Source organism: Lissotriton vulgaris, chromosome 8 (assembly GCF_964263255.1).
Source record: "Lissotriton vulgaris chromosome 8, aLisVul1.2, whole genome shotgun sequence".
NCBI classification, from domain to species: domain Eukaryota; kingdom Metazoa; phylum Chordata; class Amphibia; order Caudata; family Salamandridae; genus Lissotriton; species Lissotriton vulgaris.
Window position 1 is genome coordinate 1428751974 of NC_141696.1, and position 23184 is coordinate 1428775157.

General features: G+C 48.6%; 1 protein-coding gene across 4 annotated transcripts in view; it reads left to right on the forward strand.

The window, feature by feature from the left end:
• LOC147698871 (uncharacterized) overlaps positions 1–23184 on the forward strand; it is a 100957-nt gene that overhangs the window by 16451 nt on the left and 61322 nt on the right. For all 4 annotated transcript variants that reach the window (XM_086935483.1, XM_086935485.1, XM_086935484.1 and 1 more), the window contains exon 2: positions 7213–7365. In XM_086935483.1, the coding sequence (XP_086791609.1) occupies positions 7213–7365 (153 nt within the window). The remainder of the gene's footprint in view (positions 1–7212; positions 7366–23184) is intronic.

Genomic DNA, 23184 nt, shown 5'->3' on the forward strand with positions numbered 1-23184 from the left:
ATTCTATGTCCCCAATTTGGATTTTGGCTGTCAGGGCACCTTCATCCCCACAACCAAGGGTTCAGGACTGGAGGTGCACCACTTGGGGGTTTAGGGCAGCCTGGGTACAGGTGCAGGTTCAATATTAGGGGATTGATGGTAAACTCTTCCTCATCAGCAGAGTTTGCAGCATTTTGCCACTTCATGCTCTGCTTGACACAGACATAGGTAAAAACTCCGCCAGCCACATGCGAATCGGAGTTTACCAACACACTCATCCTTAGACTTCAGCCCCCAACGAGTTGTGCGCTAGGAGGCGCTTTTGCAGCATGGTTTAGAAAGGGGGCGCGGTCTCCAATGAGTTCTCAGCAGTACTGCTGTGGGGGCCTTACTTCAGCAGCCAAGGAGACTTCATCCCCCAACCAATATTGGCCTGGAGGACCATTTGCAGAGTTGTTGAGAAATCGGGCAGGGCCTCTGACGAGGACTTAGCTGACCAGCTGTGGCAAACATACTAGTTGCAACAATATGGGTTCTTGGCCCCCAACTACTCTCAGCATTCAAGGGGACTACATTAGAGGTGTCCGAGCACTTAATAAATTTAATGAGGCAACCCCATGTTATCCAGTGGGAGAGGTAGGCCTCACAGTAGAGGAAAACAAATGTAGAGATTTTCCACTACCAGGACATGTAAAAGTCAAAAGTAAATCCCAAACCTTCTAATTACAATGTGCTCTGCCCTATGGGCTGCCTACTGCCTAAGTTAGGGTTCACTGCCAAATATTGCCCATGAACATATCTCTATACCAAAATATTCTGACCAATGTCAAAAATATTGTTTTCTATACTCATAATGGTAAGTACTGAAATATTTTTTAAAAAATTGATGTCCCTAATATCATCGTATACAATTATTTTTTTTAATATATATATAAGGGGCTTATTGTGATGTCGGCAGAATTGCTTCCACCCAACACCGACTCGGTCCTGGGACCAACCGACACCCGGTCGGTGGTCCAGACCGACTCATTCCAATGCGGCCAAATACTGTCTGTCTCAATCTCCCTTTTCCTTAATGGGAGCTTGTGTTACGGCCGTAAACTGGCCATAACACAAGCTCCCATTGAGGAAAGGGAGGTGAAGTTCATCCCTGTACCCAGTGTATGGCACCACACGGTGCCTGCCATAAGGTGCAGGGCTCAGGACTCCAACCAGAGACCATGCACCAAAGGGGGCCCTGCTGGGGCCCCCAAGCACGCTTTCCGACATTGCTTCCATGTTGGACAGACCGGCATGGAAACCATGTCGGAAACCGTGATCGTAATCTCAAGGGCAAAAACACCCACCCTTGAAATTACCTGCTGGCTTCCGACTGGTCGACGGGCTCTCCAAGCACGTTGAAAGCCAGCCAGAATGACTTGCCGGTTTACTTTTAGACACCTCCAACATAATAAAGCTGTCAGAAAGTGAATCCGACCGCAGGTCAGAGCACTTAAGGACTAAACACGCACATATCGATATATATTTACATATATCTCCTTAAAAAACGATCATGCTTTTTTAATTTAGATTATAATTCCTGAATTTTGTTGAATGAAGTAATAATATAACATAAAATATATATATATATGTATGTATTACCTACTGGTGGTCGGTAGTTATAGTTAGGACCTAGTTTCCATAGGAAAAGCGTTGTTTGTTTTCCTAATAACTTTGGTGCCGTTTGATGAATATTCCCGAATTATTCAAAACAAGTTATCAGCTCCAGTCAGCTCCTGTCTTGAAAGTTTCTGGGTGATTTGCCAAGCGGGGGCCAAGCAAAAATGGGGGTCCCAAAAGTTGTTTTCCCCATGTTATTTTTCATAGAAACTTTAGACAAAGCTCCAGCCCGGACTGCTGAACGGAAATACGTAAAATTTGGCAAAAAGGTAAGTCTTGGTTCAGCAAGAGTCCCTTTTGTTAAATGGTGTGAATCCGTTCAGTAGTTCCTGAGAAATTAGAAAAGGAAAGTTTTCGATATCTGGGGCAGCGGTGGGTTCGCGAACCCTCCCGACCACGAGATTCATTCTAATTGGCTGCCAACACTCTGAACCAGGAAGTGTTGTCAGCCATCTTGTGAGAACTGAGTCACAAGAAAACCGTGGAAAAAACATTAAAAAAAAGAAAAGGGGGCAGGGTAGAAACACCCTGAACCCCTAGGCCGGCTCAGGTGGTCCCACAAAGTTCCTCAGGGCCAAAAAAATAAATGTTTTAATAATTTCAGCTGAAATCACAATGGGGTCGCAAATCCTTCCCAAATTATTTAAAAAAAACTAAGAGCAGGCTTCTGTGCTTCATTTAAAAAAAGCCCCAGTGTGGGCCAGGTCCTGGGGCACTGTAAATTCATTAGCGGGGGCGCCATGCTGCCCCGGGGACCGCCACCTCCATAGGGCTGTTAAAAAAAGCATGAGGGTCGCAGTCCACGCCACGCTGCCCTGGGGACCACCACCTCCCTGGGGCTCTATTTTTTATAAAATAACCTGTGTGGGGGGCTCGAGCCCCCCACATGCCTGGGGCATTTGCCCCCAAATGCGGGGTTCTGTTACGGACCCCTGAGCCCTGGGGACCACCACCTCCTGGGGATTTGCAATGGTCGCGGCCCCCTCCTTGGGCCCTCCATGGCCCTGGGGACTGCCACCCCTCAGGGCCAGCTCCTGCAGTGTCCCCGGGTGTTTAACCCCAGGACACTGCTGTTTTCCATGGGACACAGGCCCGACCGCTCCCTTCACCACTCTGCAAACAGACCCTCTGGCGAGTTGTAAGTTGGAGGATTAAGTCCCCTTGAATCATGAGGGTCCCCTGGGTCCAATTTGCCCACCAGGTACCTCCAGTAAGCGCCCATGAGCTGCGTTGTAGAGAGGTGTAAAAAGGGGCGTTGTCTCAGAACACCTTTCCGCAACGCAGCTCTGTGCTGCTTCCTGGAGGTACCTGGTGGGCTAGTTGGCCCCCAGTGACCCTCAGGATTCTAGGGGACTTAGTCCCTCAATTTGCAACGTGCTAGGGGGCACATTTTCACAGCGGTGCAGGGAGGTGGCGTGGCCTGATATAAGAAGTTAGCAATCCTGCTGTGTGGGACTTACTGGTGGTAATAAAAGGGATAGTTGGTCCCCAAGGTTGGCGTCGGGGGCTTACTACTACTCCTGTTACCTCCAGTAAATACCACACAGGTGTTTCAGAGGCTACCTTTCTCCACCACTCTGGAAAGGCGACTGGTATGTTATAGTTAGAAATTTGCATTTAAAAAACCTTTGAATTTTACTTTACAAACCATAGGTTTTAGGGACGTTATAGTTAGAAATTTCCATTTAAAAAAACCTTAGACATTCACTGACAAAAGCATAGGTTTCAGGGACATTATAGTTAGTTGGACATTTCTCTTGTACTAAAACATATAAATTGCCGCGTTATAGCTAGTTCAGCTAAATATAACTTGCGCACCCGCAATGCACTTCTGATGACGTCACATATTACATCATTCATAGCATGGTCAGTCACATCCCTGATGACATCACTGATGATATCTCAAATGACATCACTGATGACATCACTAATTACATCATCCAGTGAATGTGTGTTTCTGTAAAGTTTAAATATGTTTTATATATATATATATGCCAAGGTGTATTGAAGAATGAGTGGGTGTATACGTTTGTGGATGGAGGATTTTGTAGGTGTGTGACTGATTGTCTAAGTGAGTGATTAAACATGTCTTACTGAATGCATAGGTTAGTGACTAAACTGTGTGAATGTCTGTATCAGTTGGTCTGTTGTTGTGTGCAACAGTAAGGAAAGTGCTAGATTGCAGAGGGGTAAAAGTTACTATTTCCACTCCTGTCAGCACAACAGCAGAGAAAGTGTTGGATTGAAGAGGGGTAAAAATAACTATTCCCACTTCAGTCAGTGCAAAAGCAAGCGTTAGATTGTGGAGGTGTGAAACTTACTATTCCCACTCCAATAACTACAACATTAGAGAAAGTGTTGGATTACGAAGAGATAACAGTTACTATTTTGACTCCAGTCAGGGGACAGCAGGGAAAGTGTTGGATTGCGGAGACATTGAAGGCCTATCTCTGGGCCAAGACTAAGATCGCCTATCTTGGCATCAATATATTACCCCTAAGCTGGCAGACCTTTATCGAGAAAACATCCCTCTGCTACTGTCCCAACTGAAAGCAGACCTTAAATGATGGGCACAAATGTATTTATCATGGCTAGGGTGCATCAACACTATTAAAATGCTGATACTACTTAGGGTTTTATATCTCATACGCAGCCTCTCCATTTAATTGGACTGAGAACTTTTACCTACCGTGCGCACCTTCTCATGCAGTTTATCTGGCAGAACCACAGGGCCTTTTATCTTTCAAATTGCTATGACTTGCCAAGGTCTCTGGCAGCCTGATGCTTCCGGACTTCCACTTTTACTGCATGGTAGCTAAATTACGGGTTATCCCAGAGTGGTCACTCAGGGAATCGTATGAACACTGGTTGCATATGGACTGGGTACTAGTGAGCCGAGTTATTTGGAATGTCCTCTGGAAGCCAAAAGATGACTGCCACCCAACACATACCTCAGCACCCCCACAAGAATGACTCTGAAGGTGTGGGATAACTTAGTTAAGACTGTGGGTTGGACTACTTTCCCCTTCCTCTATGCAACAGTGCTCTCTGCTCTCGTCTGCCCTCCCCCAAAACCACAACATTTCACTTTCTGGGAACACATTCTAGGGGTAGATATACCAGAGACACACCGGCACACTCTTTGGAGGGATATCCAAAAATGTGTTTGTTCTATCAGTTTGATAGAAGTCCATTATAAAGTACCCTATGATTGGTGCCTATACCCCACTAAACTAAAAATAATCTTTCCCCATACGTTAGAGTTCGCACTCGTGGGTTTTCTTGATGCTACACTCAAACGTCAAACACGCAGCAGAACTTTTATGTGGCTTAGCTTGGGAGCAGCTAAATTGGCACTGGCAGCTGCTTGAAAAAGGAAGGAAGCCCCTTCACTCACACAGTGGCATGCATGCTTGTGGCAAGCTCTCTCTATGGGGAGACTAGCATATATTTTCTGTGATGATTTAAAAAAATTCTAGTTTACTTGAGGTCCGTTAGTCGCCTACCTTAGTGCCTCTTACCAACTGTGTGCCCTACGCATTCTAGAGCCCTTCACCTCTTTGAATTTTAACCCAAAACTGTTGACCCGTTCGTTCCTCCCACCACCTCTCCCCTTGATGACACATCCTAGGTTAATGGGCTTCCCCCAGCAATGATTGTATAGTGTAATTAGATGTCAACTCTTCCATATACCCATGTTTTCTTTTATTGGTAGATTTGTTTACATGTATATGTATTTGTTTCAACAGCAGTTCTGCAAAGTGATTATGTGATTTTAAGGGAGATCCCCTAACATAACAGGTGCTGTACCCTACAATAGCATGTGGTTGATACTTGGGGGGCACATTGGAACTAACGTGCTGTTACTTGTTGACTTTGTAAAACTCAATAAAACAACTTCGCCAAAAAAACCTTGTCTGAAAAATAAAAAAGTTAAATTAACATTATAGTTAGGTGTGATAAAAAGATATATTTTAGCGTAAAACAAATCTTAGAAATTCACTCTGGGCACTGCTTATGACCTCACATATTACAATACTCATAACATATTCTATGAAATTATTTATGACAACACTGATGACATCTCAATGACATCATTGATGACATCACTGATGACATCATTAAATGAGTGTTTTGTTTGTTTAATAGGTTACATAGTGGTGGGTAAGTACATAGTGGTGGGTATACAGCCGGCATCCAGTTAATGAGTGTAAGTATTTACAAAACACATGCTCCTAATGCATCATAGGTGTGTAGCGGTATTAAACATGTTAAAAATCTTTGTATTCAGGAGTAACTCTGTGCGCAGATGCCAGTTGATGACTTGTGTCCAGCATTTTCTGAGCATGTTTTTGGGTGCTGCAGAAAATGTTTGCAACAGGGCAAAATGTACATAGTGGTTGCTAAATATTATAAGCAGCCTAGAGTTATTACACTGTATCGTCGTAGCATGCCAATTTCTATATAACGTTGAAGTCTGTGTGCACCAGGTACTAACCCAAATATATGTGCTTGTTTGGCTTCAAAAGATGGACAGCTTTCACAGTATGAAGGCTGAAGGTAATATGACCTTAAGAACCCCCAGATCTTGGTTGTTTTAAGTGAATAGTCTCTCTTTGAACACGTTTTGCACTGTATTTAGTAGATACTTTTTAATACTCTGTGGCGTATTTCTCATAAGAGTTTCAATGTCTGTAAAGAGTGTGGCACAGAGTAAACTCTCTTCATCGAGTAAACACTGTTTACAGTACCCACTTTTCCACTCATATCAACTTCATTTCTCAATGTAGGTTCGGTGACTGTGAGGGGTTTGATACAGATACAGGCTGACCGTAGTAGAGAGTTAGTTTTGGAATAGAAGTTGAGTATCTTGAGGAATTATTTTTTTCTGAACAGTTAAATACAAATTAAATACCATATGCAGTAAGGATTTGCCATATATTTGTGGTTAATTGGTAATGTAAACTAGGCTACCTGTGACGTGTATGGTATAGGGTCAATGTTGCCCATAACACAAACTTGTTACACTCTAAATTTACCCATACTGTTTGTTGTATATAAAAAAAGGTACCGACTGGTCAATGATTTCTTGAGTGTTGTTAGGCAATAACGAGCTGTGGGTACTGGCCCACACCGCCTCCCAAAGAAGCCCTGGACTACTTTGCTGCACTATCCTCGGGGAGTCACATGCTACAATGGGGCACTTAGTTCCCAGTAAAGAGAAATTTGTAGACGTCTTACTTGTGAAAGACTCATATCCTTCACTGCTAATAATCCAGTTTCTTACAATAACTATCTATGGGACACTCATCAAAACACACAATTGCAGAGTGCATGATCTCAGGTAAAACGTAAACTCCAGATTCTGGAATTATCTAACTTCACTTCTCTCAGATGCAGACAGACTTTCACAGAGTAGCAAAGGGCAAGCAAATGGCAGCAATTGCTTTTCCTAGCTACACCTAATTGAGATCCATAGCCTTAACCTTTTTGCACCACTAGTAAACCAGACTGCTTATTCTTACAAAACGCCTAAATGGGTTTATTGCTCATTTTACCATTTTGTCTTTCAAGATTCAAGCCATCACAAAGAATGTTTGGTGGCTACAAGTGACAGAAGAGAGTGTGGTTATCCGGGAATAAGTGCAAAGGAGTGCAAGAAGCGATGCTGCTGCTATGATCCAAAAGTAGCAGGCACCCTTTGGTGCTTCCATTCCAACAAAGAAGGTACTACATATATGGGGTGAATAATATTTCTCTAGCAATTCAGTTTAATATCTGTTTTTAAGAATGTCTCTCTTACATTGACTTTCCTCATCTTCTCTCTATATCATGTGGAAAATGTTTGTTCTCTCAAATTGATTCATTGCAAAGTGTTTCAATGAAAATGTTTCTCCAAAATAATTTCTCAAAGCACATTTTTCTTGTAAAAGAATGTATACAAAATTGCTGTTTGTCTATATCAGTTCTGCGAGGCATCATAATTATTATATCTCTGTGCATCAACAGCTCACTGTAAAACACCACTTTCCAATTGTATCCTTGCTTGTGTTCACTGTATGCAATAAAGATACACCAGATTCTGATTTGAATATTTTAAAATATATTCTCATAAATACCAAAATATTTGATTAATTTAGAAAACCTTTTATTGCACAATTCACTGGTGGCTATGGACTTCTCCAAATTTAATTAATCTGTGTTAAGGATATTAGCTGATATAATTAGGATTGATAGTCCCTTATCCAATTTATGATAGGGATGGCAACAAAGTAGCACATGCTGCATAAACTGCCCAACATTGATTTAAATCAAATGACTAAAAAGAGTGAATGAGCACAAGTTTAGAAATAGATTAACATATATTAAACATTCAATAACAATCAGTGATAGTTGGCTAGTACAAAACAAAAGCCCTCATTATGATGTTGGGCGATAAGCCACCTGACAGCTCGTCAGAGGTTTTCCGAGCGACATCATAAGTTTCCACCTAACCGCCTTATTATGATACTGGCGGTCGAATTCCGCTCTACTTCTGATGAGTGACAGGCGGAATTGTAATCCCAAAATGGAAGCAGAGTCAGCTTCAGCTCCACCCACAGGAATATAATTTCACTTTCCACCTGCCTTTTTATGATGGTCTGTCCGCCATAACAAGGAAGGCGGAAAGTGACCTTGGGGGCCCCTAGCAAAGCCCCTTTTCCCCCTGGCCCTCAGACATTGATGGGGCATGGGGACACTAAGTATCCCTGCACCATGTGGTAGGCACAGCATGGTGCCTGCTAAACTGTGCATGGAAGTTTGAAAACATCCATCTTTGTATTGCAGATTGTGCTGCTTCCCTTTTTCAACTGCTGCACAAGCTGCAATAGAAAAATCTATGTTTCCGGCCACCCATACGGCAGTCACATCCTAAAACTGCAGGTGGAACCGCAGATTAATAGTCGGGCAGATTCCATCCCACTACTGGGTCAGTCAGACGCTCGTCCAACCGACATCATAATCTGGCCCGAAATATAAATTGTTAAAAAGGATACTTTATACAACTAGATAGAATGATCAACCTGTTTTTAGAGCACAGCAAACAAATAATACATGTTGGAAGTCTTGATACCCGTATAGCATAAAGTTCAAGTGCATTTATGATGTTGTAAACCTTCCCAGCTACCTGAGTAACATCATAAAGGTAGCTTTCCTGGACTCAGATTGATGCAGAGTCTCTATATTGAATAGTTTGTACGCAAACTCACACAGCACTATATAATGCATGACTTTAATATTTTGAAGATCACTGATTATTGATTTTAGTCAGCAGAATATCTAAAATTAACAATAGCTCTTCTGATAATTGATTTTTCTTAGGTTATGTTTTTACATAAATAAAGAACTTTTAGGAATATTAATTGGACAATTGCAAAATGTTATGTTTTCATATTTGCAAAGTTTATTGTGAAGGGAGGAGTCCCACATTTTTTTAACACATCTTGGATAGATTTTCTAAGAGTATTAACCATTTATTACCAACTGTAGAAGGCAAATGGTAAAGACGCCTCAGTCCAAGTTCAAGTTCAAGCCCAATGGTTTGGACTGCCAGAGATTTGCCCGTTAATTCATGATTTTGAATTTTTTAGCATTTGGTCAATGATATACATTTTGTTCTGTTCCACTTCATAAAATGATGCATACAGCATGTACAAATATTTTAAGGAATAACATGTGGTTCATCAGTGATTGTTTAGAATCAATGGCAAAAAGCCAGGTTATTGTGTCAGATTTCAAATCTGTTTCAATTCAAGTTAAGTTACCCTGAGTGCACAACACTGTATATAAAGGCGTATGGGACAGCAAGGTTTTCCTTGGTTAGGTACTTCTTAGTCCCAAAGACTGGGAATGCTCACAATCCTCTGTTAGAGCAAAGGCAACAACAACCATAATAATGTGGCTTATTGCATAGAATTTCGGTTGTGCTGATGTAAGCTCGATTTCAAACATCTTAAAAGCTTAAGAAAAATAAAAAATGTTCACATATTCACAAAACCCCTGTTACAATTGGGGGTCTCTGGTTGGCGCAAGTATTCACTTGTGACAAGCAGGGACCCTCTCCTCTAAGTCAGGGCGAAGGATGCCCCTTAGAATTACCCTTGCTCACCCTCTAGGTGCTTGGAGTGAGCAGCCGAGGCTAATCTTCAGGCTTTATTGGGTTAAGCATTTGTAATCACACACACAGTAAATATACCAATCCCCCCACAAATGGACACCAGGCTGTGGATATGTAAATATGTCTCTTTATATAAAAATATCTCTATGCAGGTAAGACTTTATCACAAGACCAGTATACATTTTTTTAGCTAAGCCACAAAGTTTGAATATAATGGCAAGTTCTCTTTTGGTTGGTATGCTGCTTTCTTCTAATTCATTTCACTTAGGAATAGTTCTTTTAGTCCTTTTAGCACAGGTCCCCGCAGTGCGGCTCGGGTCGGGCTGTCTGTGCCGCTCGTAGCGCTTCCCTGCGCGTCGTAAGTGCCGAGAATCAGAGTCCTGCTGACTCCCAAGCTTCTCGCGGTGCGCCACTTACGGTGCGGCTGATCTCCCAGGCCGGGTACGAGTCGTACGGCTCTGCTGCGACTCGCACTTGGATGCGCAGGAGGAGACGTCCGGGCCGGGTACATGCCGTAGGCTGTCAGCGGGGTGGCGGACAGCTGGGAGCGTACGGGGCATGGCTGAGGCGCACAGAAGTAACGGGGAATAAAACGGTGGGGGCCCGAGCCCCTGGTGTGCTGGTTCGTTTCTAGGGCGCGACGTCCACGCTCGACTTTTTCTACCAGGCAGGCAGACGGGTTGGTGCGCTTCGGTCACGGGACGTACCTTGGGGTCTGTTAAGGCAGCAGGCGAGCTCACAAAGGCAGACGCGACATGGGGGACCTCCGGAACAGTCCCTATGGGTGAGGATTCCCTCACTGTGCGGTGCGGCCTCTCCACAGGTCAGAGGGCACAGCGGGGCGGCCAGGTGCGATCACAACGCACGGGCGCCGTCCAGGCTTGGAAGTGCGCTTGTAAGACCAGGATTCCAGCGGGAGGGGGGAAGACAGGCAATCCAGGCACTCCAGTAACGAGAAGGGGCAGAGGTGCAGGCGGCCTGACCCGAGGGGCAGAGAGCGGCTCTTTGGCAGAGCGAGGCTCTCAACGGGTAGAAGGGCGGGCCGCTCCCGAGTGCCACAATTCTAGGAGGGGGCGAGGGGGTGCAGTCGTACCTCCGGCGGGAGGAACTCACGGCTCCGTTGCAGATGAGCCAATGCACAAAGAACCCACTAGTCCTGGGGTTCAGGTCAGGGGGCAAGCTCAATCAAGCCCTTGGAGAAAGTTCCAAGAACAAGTCAGCAAAGTCTTTCCAATAAGTCTTCTCCTCTCCTTCCTCAGCAAGGCAGACAGCAGGCCAGTCCTCCCAGCTTCTTCTTCTCCTTCTAGTTGGGCAGAGGTTCGTTGTGGGAAACAGGATCTAGTTTGCTAAGAGCAGGGCTCCTTCTTTTATACAGCAGTTCTTTTGTTCTTTCAGGCCAGGGGGGCCTTTGCATAGCGTAATTCAGTTTTGAAGCACTCTGTTGTGCTGTTCCTGGCTTTTCCTTTCAGTGTGAGGGGCAGGCACATCAGACGCTCCGCAGGAGGTGGAGCCAGCATTCAGATGACAAGTACAGCCAGGAGTATCTTGTTGACAGTCTTCCCTCTTCCTGTGCCAGGTGTCGGGCAGAGTCATCAGTCGCTCCCCAGAGTGCAGATCCAGCATTGTGGTGGCAGAGCAAAGCCCTATTCAGAGTCCGGGGGCACTCCCACCTCCCACTAAGGTGTAATCCTTGCATTCACCACCTGTCATCCCCCAGCCCTGTCACTCACACGACCCAGACAGCAGATACACATCCTAGCAGAGGCGGGCTGAAATGGTTAGGCAAGCAAATGCAAACTTTCTAAAAGTAGCATTTGCAAACACAGGATATTAAAATAAACTTTACTAAAAGAAGTATTTTATTATTCTCAGTTCAGGCATACTAAACCTGAATTTCTACCATGTTCCCTGAGCCTGCTGAGTTTATAGGGTGTAATAATGCCAGCAGCCCATCTTGGCCTAAGAGAACAGGTGGCCTTACAATAGTGAAAAACGAATTTGGCTGGCTGTAATTCACTATTAGGACATGCCACACACCTCAGGGCTTGTCCTACCTTACACTTACAATGCACCCTGCCCTAGGGCCTACCATAGGGGTGACTAACATGAAGCAAAGGGAAGGTTTTGAGGCTGGCAAGTATGGGCACTTGCCCAGCCAGCATGACAGTACCAGACTGCACGCAGGTTCTGCAATGGCAGACCCTAGACACACTTTAAGACTCCTTCTGTGGGTGGCGCAACCAGCGCTGCAGGCCCACTAGCAGTATTGGCATTTACAAGCCTTGGCACTCCTGGTGCACTTTACTGGGGACTGACAGTAAATCCAATGAGCCAATCATGGAAATCAATCACATATACACTTTACAATGGGAGCACTTACACTGCGGCACGGATTGGCCATGGCACAGTGCCTTGAGCAGCGGATACCAGCAAAAACATCTGAGGCACATCAGCAAAAAGTGGAAGGGAAACTCACGCCAAGGTGCCAGGTCTAACACGTGTCCCCTCCAGCTGAAATGTGGGGAGAACTACCCTTCCCCAGGGAGTTCCTCTTCACTAAGGTGGAAAAACCTGGACAGACCGTCAGCATTGGCGTGATCTGTGCCAGGGCGATGTTCCACCGTGAAGTCCATTCCCTGTAGGGAGATGGACCACCTCAAAAGTTTTGGTTTCTCACCCCTGATTTGCATCAACCATCTGAGGGGCCTGTGGTCTGTCTGAACCCGAAGTGAGACCCAAACAGGTAGGGTCTTAGCTTCTTCAGTGCCCAGACCACAGCAAATGCTTCTCGCTCAATTGCACTCCACCTACGTTCCCGTGGAAGTAACCTCCGACTGATGAAGGCTACAGGGTGGTCCCAGCCCTCCTCAGTCATCTGTGAGAGAACAGCCCCTACACCATGCTCTGAAGCATCCGTTTGCACTAGAAATTCCTTGGAGAAATCAGGCGCCAAGAGCACGGGCGCCGTGCACATGGCAGTTTTCAGGGTGTCAAAAGCCTTCTGACAGGTGTCAGTCCAGAGCACATTCCTGGGCTGCTTCTTAGAAGTCAGCTCTGTCAAGGGGGCAACAATGGTGCCATATCCCTTGACAAACCTCCTGTAGTACCCAGTGAGCCACAGGAAGGCTCTCACTGCAGTCTGGGTCTTGAGGGGTTCCCAAGCCAGGATGGTCTCAATTTTGGGTTGCAAGGGGGCCACCTTGTCACTCCCCACTTGGTGTCCCAAGTACACCACGAGCCCTGCCCGATCTGGCACTTGCTTGCCTTGATCGTGAGGCCTGCCTTGCGCAGGGCCATCAACACTTCCCAGAGGTATCGCAGGTGTTCTTCCCATCTGCTGCTGATGTCATCCAGGTAGGCGGCGCTGAACTCAGGCAGTCCCGCCAACACCTGGTTGACCAGTCTCTGGAAGGTGGCAGGGGCATTCTTCATTCCAAATGGCATAACCCGGAACTTGAAATGCCAATCTGGTGTGGAGAATTCTGACCTCTCTTTTGCCCCATCGGTCAAGGTGATCTGCCAGTACCCAGACGTTAAATCAAACGTGCTGAGGAACCAGGCAGCCCCTAGCCGATCAATGAGCTCATCAGCTCTGGGGATCAGGTGCGCGTCAGTCTTGGTGACTGAATTGAGTCCTCTGTACTCCACACATAACCAGAGTTCAGGTGTGGCTCCCGGCGCAGCAGCCTTTGGGACCAAGACCACGGGGCTGGACCAAGGACTGCTGGATGACTCAACCACCCCAAGAGCAAGCATTTTGGAGACCACCTCCTTGATGCAGGCTCTGACCCTGTCAGTTACTCTGTAGGCCTTATGCATCACAGGTAAGCTGTCTCCTGTGTCCACATCATGGACGCACCAATCTGTGACACCAGGAACCAGGGAGAACAGATCTGGAAACTGCCCCAGCAATTGGCGGCTGTCATCCTGTTTTTCAGGCATCAGGGTGGGTGAGAGGTTAACTCTATCCACTGACCTATCTTTCTCAGAGCCTACCAAGAGGTCAGGAAGAGGCTCAGTCTCCTCCTCCATCCCATCATCAGTTCCCACTTCGGACCTCTCCAAGCGGGGCTTAAGGCGGTTAACAAGTAGGACCCTCAAAGGGTTCCTGGGAGACTGCATGTCCACCAAGTAGGTGACAGGACTCTTGCGCTCCACAACCTCAAATGGACCGGTCCACTTATCCTGAAGTGCACACAGCTCCACTGGCTCCAAGACCCACACCTTTTGTCCAGGTTGAAGCTCTGCCAGAGTGGCATTCTGGTCGTACCACCGCTTCATCTCTTCCTGGCTGGCTTCCAGATTTGCCTCATCAAGTTGCCTGAATCGCCTGGTCTGGTTTCTGAAGGCCAGCATGTAACTGTATACATTCTGGGAAGGTTTCCTGGGAGATTGCTCCCAGCCTTCCTTTACCAAACTCAGAGGTCCTCTCACTGGGTGACCATACAGCAGTTCAAAGGGTCTGAGCCCTAGGGACTTCTGTGGCACCTCACGGTATGCAAAGAGAAGGCATGGTAAGAGGACGTCCCACTTACGCCTCATTGTACCTTCGAGGCCCATGATCATGCCTGTTAGGGTTCGGTTGAATCTCTCAACCAACCCATTTCCTTGGGGGTGGTAAGGGGTGGTGAACTTGTATGTTACACCACACTCTTGCCAAAGGGATTTCATATACTTGGATATGAAATTGGTGCCCCTGTCATTCACCACCTCTAGAGGAAATCCCACTCGTGAGAAAATTCCCATCAGTGCCCGTCCCACCACGGGGGGCCGTCACTGTCCTCAGAGGGATGGCTTCAGGGTACCGGGTGGCAAGGTCCACCAAGACCAGGATGAACCTGTTGCCCATGGCTGTCTTGGGGTCCAGAGGCCCAACAATGTCAATACCCACTCGCTGGAATGGAGTTCTGACCACGGGGAAGGGTTGCAGAGGAGCCTTGTGCTTCCCTCCGCTCTTACCACTTGCCTGGCAAGTCTGACAAGATCTGCAGTAAGCATCTGAGCTCCTGTGCATTTGGGGCCAATAAAAGTGGGTGACAAGCCTGTCATAGGTCTTGTCCATCCCCAAATGTCCTGCTAAAGGCACATCATGAGCCAGCCCCAGTGGGAAGGCTCTGAACTTCTGGGGTACCACCAGCGCACGGGCTGACCCAGGTTCAGCAACCTTAGGCTCAGAATAAAGGAGGTCATTCTCCTAGTACTAGTTCCAGACTGAACACTGTTGGCCTGGTCTGCAGCCTGTTGCTGCATACCCAAATAATGAACCTATTTCACCTCGGGTACCTATCTCCTCCAATTCAGTTAGTCCATGCATGATATTTGTGATGTTAGCTTTATAGCTGTTAACCTGGTTATCTACCTTTTGTATGTTTGCACAAAATCCATGCATGGATTACTTTGCAAACTCTGCCTTCCTCCACAAAAAGCAAATCTAACACAAGGCAGTTCTGCATGATCAGGGAAACATCCTTTACAACGCAACTTTTACCACGCAGTTCCTTTACGACGTAACTATTACAACGCATGTCATTACAACGCATTGCGCTGGGGGGCGCTATAGAATAGGGAATAGATTTAATTTACTATCCAACACCTTCCCTGCTATCCACGGGGACTGGAGTTGGAATAGTAAATTAAACTATTCACTATCCAGCACCCCTAAGCGCTATGCGTTGTAACAGCATGCGTTGTGAAAACTGCTTCGTAACAGCATGCGTGGTAAAAGCATGCGTTGTAATGTCATACATCCGCATGATCATAGCTCTCATAGCAAGCAATAATAGTGAAAGCACCAGCGTTATCAATGGTGAGCCTGTCTATCAAAGTCGACAGTTTTCTAATCTGAACGTCATTTAATACACCTCCTACTGAAGGTAAGAGTACTCCAAAGACATCACTAAAGCTCTTCTTAAAGCCTATCTTACTTAGTTGTATATAACAGTTATGAGTTAAATCTAAGTTGTTATTGTGACAGATTCTAGGAAAGACTAAAGCTGCATAGCAGCTACCTAATCAATTATGTGCTACCTGGAAATAAGCTAATTTATCACGTACATAATAAATACTCTTGATACCTCGATCTTAGCAAAGGGTCTACCCTTCACTAGATGCTCATATTCACTCCAACCCACTACCTTGACAGTCTCATTACCCTATTTTTCCTAACCATGCAAAAAATTCCCTTATTGATAATAGCAATGCCTAATCTTAGTGGTGGCTCCTTCAAAATGTCTTTTCCCTTTCCAATAATGTGCTGTGTATTAACCTTCTGGCTTGCTTCCTCTTCCTCTAGTCGTATCCCGCCATTTAGTTTGTCTACAAAGACCCTCTCATCTTTGCTAATATTGCAAGTAAAATAATGAATGCTTTGGTAGTAGGACTTAAGCTAGTCAAGGGGATAAAGAATTGTATCATAAACTTACGCGGATACCTTGGTTTAAAAGACTTAAAGGAATGATATGCATGTTTAGTAGACCACAGATACATATTTGTATCAATTACTATTTTCTAAAGGTCTGTCATAGTCAGTATAGAACAGCTTAAAGGAATGTTGCTGATAGAATGGATTCAGCTTAAGGAAAACAGCCCATGAGAAAAAACAAGACCAAGGTTGTTGAAAATAGGCATCCCTCTCATTTGCGGAGGCTGGGAGATAAGAACAGACAAAACAGCCCCCTAACCACATGATGTTCATATATTGAGCTAACATTTGAAAGTGAACATTATAACTATAATAACTTTCAACATAAGGAACATGGGAAACCTAACCTTCCTGCACTGCTTGACTAAAGGGAAGTCTAATGATTGTGTTTACAGGAACACAAGAAACATTTCCACCCAGTAAGAGGGCATCTAACATCTACCTAACTACTGAAATAGGGATGTCAACTGCCAAAACTGTAAGTGACATTTTTCTGTTTCATTGCACCATGTTATCTTAAATCAAACTGAGCAAATAGGTGTTCAAGAGATTTTGATTCTGCATCAACCAGAGCCCTGAAGCTCTAAAAGTCCTCACTTTAGTCAGTGATCTGTGTAAATTGAGCACCTTTAAGGTTCATCAATGTCAGTCAGAAAGTCATCAAACTCAATGTCAATTCTTGCAAGATATGTCCTGTTAGGACCTGAGTACTTGTAGTATTCTTCCTCTCCCTTTTAGTTCACTTTGATTCCGTCATGTCTAATCTCTCAAGGGCGTGGCTACGGAGCCGATGGGGAAGGCAGCGTGAGCTCGGATCTCCGCGCCCGATCCCCAGAACTTCTCCTATTTTTGGGGCCTCCCGGCCCCCCCGAGTCTGGCTGACGGCATATTGAGGTGCGGGGGTGTCGCAACGAGACTGCGGAGCGGCGCTCGCCCGCCTCGAGGGAGACCGGAGTACTTGGGGACGCGGCCGGCAGCCGGGACAAAATGGCGCCAGCTAGGACGACCGGAGCGGCTGGGAACTGAGTGCGACGGCCGCTCAAGAAAGAAGTGCGCTGGGCCGGCGGGCCTTTGCCGCATTAATCGGATTGTAGACCCGGGGAGCCCTGCCCAAACTGCTGTGGACTGCTGCTCGGTGGCTTTGTGAGGCGGGGACCTAGCGCGGACTGCAGGTCGGAGGCTGGCCCCCCAGTGATGCTGCCGCACGAGCAGGGCGGAGCCTAGCCGAAGTGTGAGCTGGGTGCGGACGGGGGTGCTGGACGAGGGGGGCCTCCCTGGTTTGCCCGCACTCGGCATATGTTCGGCTGGGGGCCGCTGCGGGGGCCCTGCTATTGCCGCGCTGGACCCCAGAGTGGTGGCTGGGAGCGGGCCGGTGTGAGCCTGGCTTGCTGAGCAGTGGGCTGGCGGGAGCCCCCTGGCCATACCGGCGGAGCCTGGATGGAGCGCCCTGAGCTTGCCCGTTGGGGAGCTATACTGGATGGGAGCGGTGAACCTGCCGAGGGCCCCTGCCTTACCCCACAACCCTTGGGCGAGGTGACGGGGGATTGCGACTGGCGGCTCCTACTGGAAAGGCAGGGCTATATTCAGAGGGACTGAAGCCTCCGGGGGTACCTCACTGGCCCCAACGATCTGGTGGAGGCGCGGCGTGGGAAGGCAAGCAGCGATGCCTGGAGGCGATCTTGTCATACCTCCGGCTTGAGTGGAACTTGCGCCCAGCAGTGCTGCGCTGGTGGTGAGGAGTGGGATGCACTGGGGGTGCCCCTGAACTGACCTCTACCGGATTGGGCAGGCTAGGTGGCTACTGTGGCGGGGCATAGGGGCGAAGAAGAAGGCGACGACCCCAAGGAGAGGCTTGGGGCGGCCCTGTGGAAGAGGAGTTCCCTGGCGACTGCGGACTAGCATTGGCCGCCCATTGAAGACACGGTGTGCACGCCCGGGCTGGCTGCAGGGGGTGTGGCCTGCGGCGAGGGGACGGTGGAGGAGCGCTGCGGCCGGGAGCTTGAGCAGACGGACGGCGGAGAGGGCACCCTGTGGCCCTGGGCCGAATCGCCTATCCACGACGCATGGGAGGAGAGACCTACTGAGGCTGAACAGAAGGAGCAAGGAGACGGCGACACGGACTTGGAGTGCTGCACTAGCGGAGACCATGGGCAAGCCGCGGGGTCGGCGTGAGGGCGATCAGGCCTCGTCAGATGCTGAATCCCCTCTCCAGGGGACCAAGGCGGAGCAGGAACTGCCGCTGAGCTCCGGACTGCAGCTGCAGCTGGATAAAATATTGGCGGCCATCACAGACACTCACGTGGCCCTTCAGCAGGACATTGCGCAGGTCACCAGGGGACTGGCCTATTGCGGGCGGACCATTCCAAACTGGTGGACTGGGTGAAGCAGACGGAAACCACGCTTCAGGAGGTAGGCCCTGCACAGACCGCGCTGAACGCCTCCCCGGCTGGGGTCCTGGAACGTGTCACAGTGTTGGAGCGGCATGCTGAAGAGGCGAAAGGCAGGAATAGACGCAATAACATCCGCGTAGTGAGGCTGCCAGAGAAAATTGAGAGATCGGATATGGTGGCTTATTTGGAGGATTGGCTTCGCACAGCTGTGGCCCCTGAGGGCCTATCGACATTTTACACCTGGGAAAGGGTGCACCGGGTCCTGGCTAGACCACCGTTGCAAGGCCACCCTCCGCGCCCGGTAGTGGCACGATTGCTGCACTTTCGAGATCGGGACTTGCTTTTACGACAGGCTCGCAGCGATGGCCAAGTGGACAATAGCAACGTCACTTTGTTCCCGGATTATTCATTTGAAACGCAACAGCGCTGAATAACTTTTCAAGCTGTGAAGAATAACTGTGAGCGGAGGGGATCCAGTATTCCCTATTCTTCCCGGCTAAGCTTCGCATTGTGCTGGATGGCAAGTCTCATTTTCACGACACGCCGGAGGAGGCCTGGGAGTGGCTGGAATCCTACAGAGCGGGGAAGGATTGCCAGGAGGCGGAAGCACGTGAACTGGCAGATCGCAGCGGCTGCGGCGCTGTAACTGCAGTCTGCGGAAGCCATCGACCTAGCAGAGGCCATAGAACGCAAGGGAGCCCTGGATGCAGTGTTGGCGATCTCTGGTGAACTGTTGCAGGCCACATCGGAGGCGTCTGAGCAAGGCAGTGGAAAGGGCCAGTCGGAGGGGGAATCTTCGATCTCGGACAATCAGAGACTGCCGCCGATCACCCCTGCAACGGCTGATGGACTGCTGGATGAGTGATTGTGGGACTGTTTAAGGGGACGGGGGATTGACTTTAGTGAGTGGCCTTGATATGTCTGGAGTGCTGGGTGGCGGGCTGCTGAGTGCTAATGTGGATGAGCGGGGGGGAGGTTGGAGGCCTGGTTGATGAGTGCCTGGGGCTGCAGTGGAAGTGGGGAGTTGTTCGGGAATTTGGGGGGACCTGTGAGGAAGGATGATTGGGGGGATTCGGGGGGCAGACATGAGCAGAGTCTTTGGATTTTTGTTGCAGGTTGCGCCTTAGGCCCTAGCCATTCCCCACCGGATGGTATTGTTTCGTTTGCCTTGACTTTGCATGGTGTGTGCAGTTGGGGTTGTTTGGATGGGTTTCACTCTGTTAGTGCCTGTTCTTGGGGGGGTGGGTAGTGCAAGGGGTGGAAGGGGGCGACTGGGGGTTGGGGCTTGTTTGTTTTGGGGATGTTGCTTGCTGGTGCGCCTTTGTATTTTATCTGTGCTATCAAATGTTTCCTTTTTGATTGTGGATGACCCTGTTTGGCAGCTAGGGGAGGTGGGCTGCTTTGAGCGGGATGTTGCGAAGTTGTTATGGGTCTGGCTTCTGACGTGAAATGTATAACCTGGAATGTTTGGGGATTGCATTCTATGCAGCGTAGGTATAAGATCCACTCCTATTTGGTGCGCAGGGGGATACAGGTTGCTTTCCTGCAGGAGACACATCTTACTGCCACTGAAGGACCGGCTCTGCAGCGTTGGTGGCGCGGGCAGCTGTATTATACTACGTATTCGGCCTTTGCACGGGGCGCCGATTTGGGTTAGGGCCGGGGTTCCATTCCAACTGATAGATCACACAGTGGACCCGGTATGTAGCGGCACGCGGCCGCTTGTATGGCCGCGTGGTGACTCTTTGTAGTGTCTATGCTCCTAATGTGGAGCAAGCATCCTTTTTGGAATCTTTGTCCTCCTCCCTTGCCGATTATTTCACGGTGCCGGTCCTGATGGGGGGGGGGGATTTCGACTCTATCGCTGATGTGACCATGGATAGATCGCACCCTCCGCTGCCTTCGGCCCCGATTCATAAACTGGCTGCGATTCGCACCCATTGGCAGGACAATTGGGGGCTTGTTGATGTTTGGCGTGTGCAGCACCTTACGGATAGGGATTATTCCTTTTATTCGGCCCTACACAACCTCCATGTCCGGCTTGCTGTTGTTTTTTGTAGTGCTGGCCTGAGCGCGCTGGCGGTCAGCAGTGAGTATCTGACACGTAGCTTATCGGACCATAACCCTCTAATGGTGAATTTCTGTTGGGTGGGGGAGTGTCCCAGAATTCCTCACTGGAGATTGCGCCCCAAGATGTTGGAGGACTCAGTATTTTGTGCGGAACTTGGCGAGGGGGTGGAACGCTACTTTGCTGAGAACGCGGGCACTGCCTCCACGACGGCTATGGAGTGGGATGCTTTCAAGGTGGTGGTCCGTGTTGTTTGTATTGCTAAATGGGTAGGGGTTCGGAAGCTGCTCCTACAGGAGATTGACCGGGCTGAGTTGGCTTTGCGTGCGGCCAAAAAGGCTCACTCTGATGGCACTGGGACACGTGTCGATGTATTAGCTCGAAAGGAGGCGGTGACCGGAGGTGTGGAGCGGCTTTGTTGCTTTGATTACAAGGCGTTTGTTGCTCGTGCATACGCGAAGCGGGACAAGGTGGGGACCCTGTTGGTTTGGCTTGTGGACCCCACCCCTTGGAGCATGCCTATCCTGGCGCTGACATCCCCCGCTGACCGGTTGGAGCATGATCAGCAGCGGATTAATGAGGTGCTCAGTTCTTTCTATGCGGACCTCTACACCAGTCGCCTACAGGCTGACGGGACGGGACCCCAGGCGTTTTTGGAGGGCCTAGAGTTGCCAGTGATAGAGGAGGAAGAGGCGGATGCCTTGGGGCAGGATGTTACACTAGCCGAGATCCGCTGCACAATTAAACAGTTGACGCGCAACAAAACGCCTGGGAGCGACGGCTTGCCTACTGAATTGTACTCGACGTATGTGGACCTCCTGGTGCCGCAATTATTGATGGTGTACTGGGAGGCTCGGGAAACGGGGAGGTTGCCTGGGTCGACAAGGGAGACCATTATTATACCGCTTCTTAAGCCTGGGAAAATGCCGACTGATTGTGCTGTGTATAGGCCTCTTTCCATGCTCACTACAGATTATAAAATATAGAGCCGGGTGTTTGCCACTAGACTCCTCCCGTTGATGACGTGTTTGGTGCATGAGGACCAAGCGGGCTTCATCCCGATGCGCAATACTGCCAGCAGTGTTCGTAGGTTGCTCGGGATCCTTGATGAGGGAGGCGGGGGGACGGTGAGGCATTGATGCTGTCGGTCGACATCGGTCCCGGAAGCTTGTCTCCTTTCCGGTAAAGAATTGGCTTGGTAGTTTGGTCTGCCCTGTTCCCATGATGCACTGGGCCAGGGACAGACTAATTAGCATATAGCCAGGTTCTGAGCTGGGATGGTGCAGTGAGCTAAATAACGGTGATGGATCAAGCCCTGATCTTTGGACTGGGTAAGAGTGGTCTGCTTAATTCAGACACTCTGTTCATCACCACCCCCTTTTTTGAATCGTTTTTGGCCACTATAGGTGTGGCAGGGTATACTCAGACATGAGTCCCTTGCTCACTGCACCATCAGGATTCAAGCAAGCCGGGCCGACGACGGCTGAATTGCCAGAAACCGGTCCCCGGAAGCTTGTCTCCTTTCTGGTGAAGAATTGGCTTGGTAGTTTAGTCTGCCCTGTTCCCATGATGCACTGGGCCAGGGACAGACTAATTTGCATATAGCCAGGTTCTGAGCCGGGATAGTGCAGTGAGCTAAAAAACGGTGATGGATCAAGCCCTAATCTTTGGACTGGGTAAGAGTGGTCTGCTTAATTTAGACACTCTGTTCATCAGCTTCCCCTTTTTTGAATCGTTTTTGGCCACTATAGGTGTGGCAGGGTATACTCAGACATGAGTCCCTTGCTCACTGCACCATCAGGATTCAAGCAAGCCGGGCCGACGACGGATGAAATGCCAGAAACCGGTCCCCGGAAGCTTGTCTCCTTTCCGGTGAAGAATTGGCTTGGTAGTTTGGTGTGCCCTGTTCCCATAATGCACTGGGCCAAGGACAGACTAATTTGCATATAGCCAGGTTCTGAGCTGGGATGGTGCAGTGAGCTAAATAACGGTGATGGATCAAGCCCTGATCTTTGGACTGGGTAAGAGTGGTCTGCTTAATTCAGACACTCTGTTCATCACCACCCCCTTTTTTGAATCGGTCGACATCGCTAAGGCATTCGATAGCCTGGAATGGCTCTACCTTTTCTCGGCGATGGAGGCGTTTGGGCTTGGGGCTGGGTATATTGGTTGGACTAAATATTGTATTCATCGGCCACTGCCAGAGTCCGAGTGGGGCGGGCAGTTTCTTCCTCCTATCCGGTGGGACGGGCACTAGACAGGGCTGCCCGCTTTCTCGGTTGTTGTTCGCTCTCGCGATAAAGCCGTTGGCTGCGCGCGCGAGATTAGGAGCAGCATACCGGAGCCTTCGACTCCGGGGCCGGATCCATAATTTTTCACTATATGCGGATGACCTCCTTATGTTTTTGGAGGACGCCGGGGACGCTTTAAGCGGGGCAAGGAACCTGCTTGATCGTTTCGGGGTCATCTCAGGCCTGCGGGTTAACTGAGCCAAGACCGGCGATTTCCC